At 50.0% G+C, this 10,884-nt stretch overlaps 1 protein-coding gene across 1 annotated transcript; it reads left to right on the plus strand.

The window, feature by feature from the left end:
• Nucleotides 1–300: 300 nt before the first annotated feature.
• ZIC5 (Zic family zinc finger 5) lies at nucleotides 301–9,131 on the plus strand. The gene is made up of 2 exons (XM_086708775.1): nucleotides 301–2,021; nucleotides 6,366–9,131. Exons 1-2 carry the CDS (start codon nucleotides 488–490, stop codon nucleotides 6,806–6,808), a joined length of 1,977 nt encoding a protein of 658 aa, XP_086564901.1. The 5' UTR covers nucleotides 301–487; the 3' UTR covers nucleotides 6,809–9,131.
• The last annotated feature ends 1,753 nt before the right edge of the window (nucleotides 9,132–10,884 follow it).

Genomic DNA, 10,884 nt, shown 5'->3' on the forward strand with positions numbered 1-10,884 from the left:
GGGGCTATCCCCCAACCCCCTTTGTCCCGGGGTGGGGTGGGGGGGGGTGGTCCTCAGCCCTCACCCACCCCGCGCCCTGCGGCCGCGTGCCGGCGCACGCTCTCCGAAAGGCGCGTCATGGGAACGCTGGGCGCTGCGCGCGCAGGCCCGGCACAAACTTTCTGCAAGTGCAACTTGGGCATCCCCTGGAAGGCGGGGACGTAGGGCTCCAGGGGAGGAGGGGGCGCGAAGCGAAAGCGAAGGATGCTGCGAGCACGGGGGCGGATCCCCGCTGGGCCGAGGGCCTGAATGGGAGCCAATCCGGCAGTCGTGGCTGCTGTCAATCACGATGTTCCCTCCAATCCCACCCATGCCATTTCCAAAATCTCGGTCCCACTGTGCAGCTCAAATGTGTTCTCTCTGCCAATCGCTGGAGGACAGAGTGGGAACAGGAATACGCAGAGTTAGGAGGCCAGGACAAAGAAGTTAAAGAGAGCCTAATATATACATGTTTTTGAAGGTGGGCAGAGGGAAAAAAAAAGTCCCCCCAGTGAGGGTCTATGGGTCTGATTGTGTAGTTCTGATGGAGCCCCCTTTGAGCAAGAGGAACCCGCCAGCGCTGAGATTAGCGGATTTGGCAACGGCTCAGGCCAGGCCGCTTCAGAATATGACAGGCTTCCCGGCGCTGGCCAGCCCGCCCGCCCACTCCCAACTCCGCGCCACAGCCACGCACCTCCGCCCTCGGGACCTGAGCTCTGACCCCGGCGTGGCCATCACTCCGCTCGGACCCGAGCACATGGCCCAGGCCAGCGCGCTCGGCCTCAGCCCTCCCTCAAAGGCGCTCCCGGCACATCCCGAGGCGCCGGCGGCCGCCGCCCGCGCTGCAGCCTCGGTCGCGCACCCCGGCGCCAGCACCTACCCCGGTGGCGGGGGCAGCGGCCGCGCGCAGCCCTCCGCGCCCCCGCCCCCAGCCCCTCCTCTTCCTCCCTCCCCTTCACCCCCTCCTCCTCCCCCTCCCCCTCCTCCTGCCCTCTCGGGCTACACCGCCACCGACAGTGGCGGCGGCGGCAGCAGCGGCAAAGGCCACAGCAGGGACTTCGTCCTCCGGAGGGACCTTTCCGCCACGGCCCCCGCGGCGGCCATGCACGGGGTCCCTCTTGGAGGGGAGCAGCGGTCTGGCACAGGCTCCCCCCAGCACTCGGCCCCGCCTCCTCACTCGGCTGGCATGTTCATCTCGGCCAGCGGCACCTACGCGGGCCCGGACGGTAGCGGCAGCGGGGGCCCGGCGCTCTTCCCCGCGCTGCACGACGCTCCGGGAGCCCCCGGCGGCCACCCGCACCCGCTCAACGGCCAGATGCGCTTGGGGCTGGCGGCGGCCGCGGCAGCCGCGGCGGCTGAGCTGTACGGACGTACCGAGCCGCCCTTCGCGCCGCGCTCCGGGGATGCGCACTACGGGGCGGTGGCGGCCGCTGCAGCCGCCGCCCTGCACGGCTACGGAGCCGTGAACTTAAACCTGAACCTGGCGGCGGCTGCTGCTGCCGCGGCAGCCGGACCGGGGCCCCACCTGCAGCACCACGCGCCGCCCCCGGCGCCGCCGCCGCCGCCGCCGCCGGCGCCCGCGCAGCACCCGCACCAGCACCACCCCCACCTCCCAGGGGCGGCCGGGGCCTTCCTGCGCTACATGCGGCAGCCAATCAAGCAGGAGCTCATCTGCAAGTGGATCGACCCCGAGGAGCTGGCCGGGCCGCCACCGCCACCGCCCCCGGCCGGCGGCGCCAAGCCCTGCTCCAAAACTTTCGGCACCATGCACGAGCTGGTGAACCACGTCACGGTGGAGCACGTGGGCGGCCCAGAGCAAAGCAACCACGTCTGCTTCTGGGAGGACTGTCCGCGCGAGGGCAAGCCCTTCAAGGCCAAATACAAGCTCATCAACCACATCCGCGTGCACACGGGCGAGAAGCCCTTTCCCTGCCCGTTCCCGGGCTGCGGCAAGGTCTTCGCGCGCTCGGAAAACCTCAAGATCCACAAGCGCACTCATACAGGTGGGTGTCTGTCCCCGGCCGCGCCGCCGCCGCCGCCTCCCGCGCCGCCGCCGCTTCCGCCGCTGCTTCTCTTCCTCCTCCTGCTCGCCTTAATTTTTCCCTCCTTCTGCTGCTTCTCTTCGCATACGTATAACCCGGACATGTGACTTCTTTTTTTTCTCTCCCCCCCTTTTTTTCTATGAATAAGTAATTCGATAGCACACACAGGCCCCGCGCTGGGTTCCCACACGGTGGAGTCTCCAGCGCGCTCGCAGCCCCTCCGCCGGGACCGGCAACGCGCTCCAGACGCCGCCGCCGCCGCCGCCCCGGAACAGAAGCAGCAGCAGTCGGAGCAGGAAGGAGCCCAGGACGGTCGGCAGCCCCCATTCGCCCGGCCCCGGGAACTTGGGGAGGGCGATGGGGAAGGGGGGCCGGAGCTGGAGCCGCCCTGGTGGCTCTTCCCTCCCCACCTGGTGGCAGAGCCCGCACCGTGCTCCGAAGCGCGGGCGTGCGAGGGGGCACGTGGGATTTACTCCGATATTGAGGCGACCAGGCCCAGCTCAATGTGGCCCTTCCAGGAGGGGAGGGGTCCTGTCCCTCCGGGGCGTGGTGCAAAATGCCATAGAAATGCGCCCTTGGGGCCCTGAAGACCCCCTCCCCACACACACACACACACACACACACACTCACGTTTCCCACACATACATCTTCACGTGCACACAGCACACAACTTCACACACCCGTATCTCACATACTACCCCCCCCCCACTTCCTGGTAGCTGGAACACCCATATGCCCTGACACGCTTATCTTCCACATACACCCTCACATACGCACACTTCCCCATTTACACACCTTCATACATACCCATACAGTATCATACAGCTGTCACACACATTTTATCACACATACCCTGCAAGGTGCTAGAGAACTTGGCTTTGTCCTTTCAAAGAGGATTCTATTTGGAGGAGGGCAGGGTGAGCTGCAGTCTCCTGCGGTCCTTGGTACCTGCCCCCCCCCCCCCCCGTAAGAACTTGGGGGAAGCCCCCAGCGCTGTGGGGACCCCTCCCATCCCAAAGGCGGCTGCGGCGTGGGGCGGTGGGGTATTTCCTGTGGGTCGTGTGCCTCCATCGAACGTACTAGCGCGTTGGGCGGAAGCGCTGATGAGCGCGAGCAGTCGGGATTTATAGGGATAGACAATATTACCCCTCGGAGGACACTTAAGTAACTGGAGTTTACATTTAGTAATTACTTGGCTGATTTATCGGCGCTGGGCGGCAAGGAGGCAGCCGCCGCGCGTGGGCCCGACGCCTGGCCAACAGCCGGAGCCCGGGGCATCAGGGGTTTCTGCGTGCAAGCCGGGTCAGGGTGGCCTGAGGCTGGGCCCGGGGCCTGGCTCCTCCCGGCCATCACCTGATAGGCCTCCTGTGCACCGATGCTGGGCTCGGAGCACATCTTTCCGGGAACTCCGTTGGCCAGCCCCCTGCTTTTCTAATCGAGATGGTCCACCCTAAGGAATTTTCCAAAAGGAAACTTCCCACGAGGCTCTCGGAAAAACTCCCTGGCCCGCTTAGCCAGCTGTTCGCCCCTGTGCCTGGCACTTGCCGCCAGGACAGGGGTCTGGAACCGTAAAGGGGGCTCGCGGGGCGCGGGAGGTGAAGCCGCCCCCAACCCCGTCCTCTATGGGCACCCTGAAAGCAGAACCTGCGGCCTTGGGCCTTTCCCGCCTTTGCAGGCCTCGGAGAGAGAGTGGACCTTTCCTTCTCCGCCGCCGGACCTGAGGACAGTTTCTTCCCCCGTGGAGCAAGGAACTGGAACTTGCTGGCGCGGAAGCTGCCACGGGTCGCGGCTCCCTCCGACGGCAGTCCAGGGGGAGAGGGGCGTGCGCGCGCGCGCACGGCGGGGGCGGAGATCCCGAGCGCTGCGGGCCCCTGGGCAGTAGTGTTTTCTGGTTTCACGGCGTGCTCAGGGTTGCGTTTCCTGCCCGGCTGCGGGTGGCAGAGTGGTTCTCGCCGAGGCCCTCAGGGAGGGGTACCGGCGCCTCACGTTAGTGCTCAAACCGGTGCCCAGGGGGTTTTGGCGGTCCTTAGGCCGCTTAGCAGTCGAGATTGGGTGCGGACAGGGACCATTCCGGAACCCCCTCCCTACCAAGGCGCTCTCCCTTTTGGGGGTTATTCGGAATCCCGGAACAGATTGATCAAAGGGAATAATCCCCCGGCCACTCCCGAAGGCCCATTTCCTGACCCACGTTCCTCCCATCCCCACCCCCATTCGGTTTATAACCTTCCTTTGGGCCAGACTCGAGTTCTCTGGGAGAGGGAACTGGTAGAACAGAGAGCAGCTCACGTAGCCTCCTTTACTCTCTCAGATTCTGCAAGTAGTTAGATTCTGCTAGACTCCTCTGTCGGAATCTGAAATGTAAACACTGGGGTTTCTCACCCTTTCCAGTTAGCTGGAATTTGCTCACTGTTCCCCGCCTAGGCCCCCTGAATAAAACAAGCAATTCTTTCACCTTTACTTATTTTTTCCTTCTATTTTCGTCCTTAATATTACCTTAATCCCTACTTTTCTACTCCCCCCCACCCCCCACCCCATTCCATATCTCCCTTCTCTGGGCGTAATTGTTTCTCTTCATCGTGGTCAGTGGTGGGACCAGCAGTGCTTAGAGCTACTGTATTCTTCACAATCCGGGATCCTTAGCGAGGACAGGAACAACTCCAAACGACACTGCACATTTGCATAGGGTGAATAAAACCACTCAAGCCTCCCTACGGAAGGAAGGCCCATTATAAATTTTTAAATAATGCTATATTAAATTAGAATTATCTCCAACTTAAAAGTAAAACTCAGATCAGGATAGATAACTGATATTTTTATGAAAAGTGATTAACTTTTTTGTTGTTGTGTTATGTTGTGTTTCCCCTCTATAGATCAGTGTAGGAAGTGTATTTGAATAATATTTAATTTCATTTTTAAACAGTATTTAGAGGTAGGGGAAGTTATAGTCCAGACATCTGAATACTTTCAGATGTGTTAACACACTCTGGCATCCAAGCCTTTGTCATTGGTGAGATTAAAAAGAAAAAGAAAAAAAACTACACTGAAATAGTTGTATTTGAAAATTCACCACAAAAATTTATGTACACTAAACGGTCTTAAATAGTTGCTTTTTGAGAAACATATCCAAAACCAAGGAAGAAGCCATACCTAGTGAGCCACCAGAGTAGGTGCTGAAATTCAGTAGAGAAACTCAACTTAATTTTTAAAAATCATTTAAATATGAGGGAGATATTATTAAACAGTAGAATGTATGAGATAACTGGTTCAATTATGACTCAAATACATCAAGTTCATAGATACTTAGGTGAGAAGGAAAATTCCTACTGCTACCTGCTGTCTTCCTTTTTTGCTTTTTAATACCGAGGTGTTGTGGCTGAATTTCTAGTTGTGTTATTAACATGTCCACTCCCTGAACTAGGGCCTTGTGTTTAAAGGCATTGTGTTCCTGGGGTGGTTAGAGCAGCTTAAAGAAAGGGACGATGGGCCAACGACTGTGGTAAACAGTCCCTTTTCTGACTATTAAGTGGGGTAGAAGGCTGTCAGAATACGTTTCCGTGGGGCATCAGGTACAAGCTAAGTTCTGGTTGCAGCTTGTGGTCTTTATTCACGTTTCCGAGGTTCTGTTCCAAAGGCTCCTAATTGCCCTGCAAGTTGTGAGGAAAGCTGGGAGAAAGAAGAGGCCAACAGCCTCACCTCTGCCCATCCAGGCTTATATGAAATCTAGTGATGGGACTGTGTGTTTCACAGGTGCCTTTGTTTCTAAAGAGAACGGGGTTTTGCCTTATTTCCTTTCCCATCGGTGGAATCCTGGGGACGCTCTGAAACAAAATGCCGTTATTATAATTGCATGGCACCTCCCCCACTTCACTTTTAATTTAGTGTAATGTGCTTACTTTTCTCTTTTTTTTATATCCTTCCCCCAAGCTGTGGCTTTGGAAGAATCATTTTATTAGCATTTATATTGACAGGGGATCTGCTTGTATCCTTGCAGGTACAGACCTTGAGGGCAGTGAGGACACGGGTATCTGGGTCCTTGTTGGATTTTGGTGTTACATCCTGGATCATGCTCTAGCCATTGTCTCCCTGAACCCTCTGGTACTGCAGGGACTGACATCTAGCCACTCACAGGCCTAGTGTCCCTTCCCTGTTGCCTTCTGGAACGTAGGAATTAGGAATAGAAACCAGGCTGGGGTTGGTCTTCGAGAGAATGGGAAAATGCATCCTCATTTCTGTTCCAAGATTTCTCTCTCTCAGGTGAGGGGTCTCTGAAAAGCAATTGTTGACCTGCCCTCTGTTTTGTTGCAGGGGAAAAGCCTTTCAAATGTGAATTTGATGGCTGTGACAGGAAATTTGCCAACAGCAGCGATCGGAAGAAACATTCCCATGTCCACACGAGCGACAAGCCTTACTACTGCAAGATCCGAGGCTGTGACAAGTCCTACACTCACCCCAGCTCTCTGAGGAAGCACATGAAGATTCACTGCAAGTCCCCACCACCTTCTCCAGGAGCCCTTGGTTACTCCTCAGTGGGGACTCCAGTGGGTGCCCCCTTGTCCCCTGTGCTGGACCCAACCAGGAGTCGTTCTAGCACTCTGTCTCCTCAGGTGACCAACCTCAATGAGTGGTATGTTTGCCAGGCCAGTGGAGCCCCCAGCCACCTTCACACACCTTCCAGCAACGGAACCACTTCCGAGTCTGAAGACGAAGAGATGTATGGGAACTCTGAAGTCCCGCGGACGATACATTAGAATTTACTAGTAATAATGATAAGTAATAAGTGGGAGTCCTTGGACCATATCCTAACCTGAGACAATGCCGAGCCTGAGACAAACCCTTGACTCAGACTTGCCACCGGGTCTAATTAGCCCTATTTATTCAGTATGAAACCCTATGGTGTTTGTACATTTAATTAATTTAATTAAGATATTTGGGCTTTTTTTTTTTTCCCTTAGAAAACAAACAAACAAACAAACAAACAAAACCCAACCAAGCTGGACTTGTAGGTTACAGGGGAACAGGGCTAGGAGCAAAATGTACCAAGGGTTAATGGAGATACACACTGCTGACTCAATATATGTATATTTGGAAATGAGCAAGAAAAAGCATTAAGTCGGAACTCAACATAGCACCAAGGCCCTCTGCATTTCCTGGAGTGCCTCGAGATTGCCTTTAACACCATAACGAGGGCTTCTCTGGAGCCTCTTTGCCTCCTCCTTGGGCCCTATTTCTGAAAAGGCCTCTTGATTGTAAACCACACACTTGCTGCATTGCCAACAGATCTTAGACTGTACCTGTGTCCAAAAATATTTGTAAAAAAATCCTTTGAGTTCTAATAGTTGTGATTTTAACTTTCCACTCTTTTATTACTGCTCTCATCTTAACACAGTATTTTTATACGGGATTATCTCTTCAGTACCCTGCTTGTAGGATTTAAAAAGAAAAAGATGCAGCAACCTTATTACGTCTCCGCGTATTGTGCTACTGTGATTGTTCCCGCAAAAGTGGGGACAAGAACACGCTGCTGCAACAGTCAACTGTGAAGCTGTGATATTTTATAAAATAGAAGAAATCCAAGTGCTTTCTTTTTTCTCTACGGTTTTTTTTTTTTTAATCTGAAATCGCAGATGCTGCCTTTTTACTGTGTCCAAACTCCTTGTGTCATAAAAAGATAAGTTTTAGAGAAGTTTTTTGGGATGCCAAAATTAACAGGCAAGTCTAAGGAGGTGTGATGTTGGCAACATGCCTACTTTTTTGGGAAAGCTGTTGTTTCTAAGACAGGCCAACCCCTCTTTTATACTGTTGTATCAGCCTTTTAAAAAGTCTTTATTTTTCAATGCCTGCAACTGCATTTTCATGCATTTTTTCCCACCTGAGCACTAAGCACACTGAATTCTATCCCATTTGAAAACGACAGTGTGCGAAGTGTATGATTTACATGAAAAGAGGGGAGGGAATGGCTATACATATTAAAATTTTTAAAAGGTTTCTAGTTACCACCAAACACTGATGAATGTGTGACCTTTGCCAGAGCTGTCAAGCTAGGATAAAAAAGGTCAAGGACCTAGGACAATAACTCTTAGTCAATTTATTTTCACTTCATGCAACACATCTTGTGCAAAATATAGTCCATCATAAACATCATACAAATATACTAAAGAGCACTAATTTATCCTCAGAGACCCTGAAGACACCCCCTCCCCAGGGTTTGTAGAAATTTGTTTTGTGTGCTGTGAGTGGTTGATGTAGTCTTGTCATTGTTAATAACTTGTATGTGAACACTATTATTTGTACAGTTGAATTAATTTATTTTCAGACATCATCCTTTGTTTTCCTGGAAGAGTTCAAAGCACACCAAAGAATTATATTATACATTTTGGTGAAAGATTGTCGTTTATGATCCACGGTTTATTTAAAAAAAAAAAAACAGGAAAGAAAATGGGGGAATATATTTTTAAGCTTACTTGAATGAACAACGTAATGTGAAAACCAGGACTCTTCCTGCATGTTTTTTTTGCATTGTGTTGACGAGATTATATATAGTTTATAGATATATTCTATTACTAGTACAGTGCATGGTGCTGTCACTTTGAAAGCCTTTCAATGTTGTCTTCAGATTGTTACAGTGAATATGAAACATGCAGACCCTCCTTTATAAAGAAAAAGACCATAAAACTTGAATATAAAATAATTCTACATTTTTAAAGTTTATTTGATTTTCGTATTATTCACTTTCAAAGCTCTTTCAAATAGACAAAATAAGGTATGAACTTCGGGGGGATAATTTATGTATCGTAAACTTATTAGAACAAAATATTCCTGATTTATAATGAGTTGTTTTATTTATACAACTTTTTCAATGGTAGTTTGCACTATTCTTTATTATGCTACAGGTTTATTTATTCTGAAACAAAGGAATATGTATTTTATGTATTTTGCCATGCATAGGTTTACTCTGCCACAGATTTATTGGTTCCTGATACATCTAAAATAAAAACTTAAAATGTGTACCTCCAATAGAAAGAAAGCAAGAATGATTATGAAGTAAAAAATTTAATAAAGGTATTCTTCCTATGTATTGCTCATGTTTTGCCTAATGGCATATTTCTGCCATTCTTTTACAAATAGAACAGGTTGCTGACTGGTGAACATTGGGTCTTCTTGAGCTCTTTATTTCTTAGCCTCTCCCTAGCAATAAAATATTTTTACAGCTTGGTTTAACTTACCATCTAATCTAGAAAATACAATATTTATGAAGACTAAGCCCTGTAAGTTGCATGTAACACTAACATAAATCTTAGGGGTTACTGCACTCATTTGTTAATAATGTCCTTAGAGATCCTAATCAGTGAAAATCTGAAAAGTGAGTTTTAGCATTTCTTTGGTGCCTACCCTCTAAAGTAAAAGGGTAAAAAGTATGAGGAAAAGGAGGAGGGACAGTGAGAGGCATCCAGGCACAAAGAAGGGTAAAATCAGGGGCTGAGATGGGTACTGAGTTAACTACATGCTGAATGAATAGGACATTAAACTGCTCACATCAGGTAATGGGGGGGGGGGGGGGGAGGGGGGGAGGGGCGGGTAGCATCCAGTTTGTGGTTTATTTACAAGTTGAGCTGATCTATGTAACCTAGCTCAGCATTTTAAGGCAGGTGTTAGAAATTAGAATCATGGCAACAAAATGTTCAAGTGGCTTAAACTAATGTGATTGGCCATCCATTTGAACAGGGCTGAACATTTGCTTGTTTTTATGTTAGCTGATACAAAACTGATAAAAGGCAAATAGTTTTATTATTATTATTATTCTTGGTAGTAATGTCAATAAGCAGTTCTCCATAAGCTTACAGTGGTTTTGAAAAGTCAGGTTTGTTAAATGTACTAAAGGTGAAACACGAAGCAAAGACTTGTTTCAAGTCAGATGACAATAACCAGCACACGAAGGAGAAAAACACTCAGCGAAGGGCCCCAATCAATGGGAAAACTTATAGCTCTCTAATGAAGTTTCTGGTGAAAGGGAGGACACAAAGCCACCAAGACATGAATCATTCATGGGAAATATAAAAGATAAAAGATATCTGACAATGAGCAGAACCTTGTATAGAGTGTATAAAACAAGTTTCCCCTTCTTATTTTCTGCTTTAAAACGCACAATCTCCGCTCCCAGAGCTCTGTCCAGTCTATAGAGTTAAAATTGACCACTGCTCGTCCTGCGCCACTTCAAAGTAATTTAGTCCAGAACGGAAGGCTTGGCGCTTGGACAATCTTCATGGTGTGTTAAGATTTCTATGGCAATTGGCAAGCAAGACGTTCCCATCTGAATATGTCTCAAAGAAAGCCACTTATTGACACTAAGTTGGCTATCATCAAAGACTTCATCTCTCCTAGGCAAAATGTGGCCCTTGTGGCCCTCGCAAACATTTTAAATCATCTACCTTTGTTTTCCAGGCTAGGAGAATCTTCAAACACATGGTTATTTGTATTTTATGTATATCTTTTCCCATTCAGGATTTTCTTTGCTAAAGAGAATGCTCCAAAAATCTAAAGCACTGAGAAATAGCTCGAGGGTGAGAATTCTATTCTTTTAAGGAGTTGGAGATGGCCACACAAGAGGGACAGCACTGGGGACAGGAAAGGAGGAGGCCTAAAGTCCTTGAAAGCGAGGCCCAACTCTCTGTAGACATGCTAGTATTGCCCTCTTGTCATTTACATTTTGCATTTTGTGGAAGTTTTTTGAGACCATTTGAGTTCATTCTACCTACCTACCTACCATTCATACCTACCTACCTACCTACCTACCATCTTATCTATCTATCATCTCTTTCTCTATGAA

The sequence above is a fragment of the Puma concolor genome, chromosome A1 (assembly GCF_028749965.1).
Source record: "Puma concolor isolate L17-30 chromosome A1, mPumCon1.1.hap2, whole genome shotgun sequence".
Taxonomy (NCBI): Eukaryota; Metazoa; Chordata; class Mammalia; order Carnivora; family Felidae; genus Puma; species Puma concolor.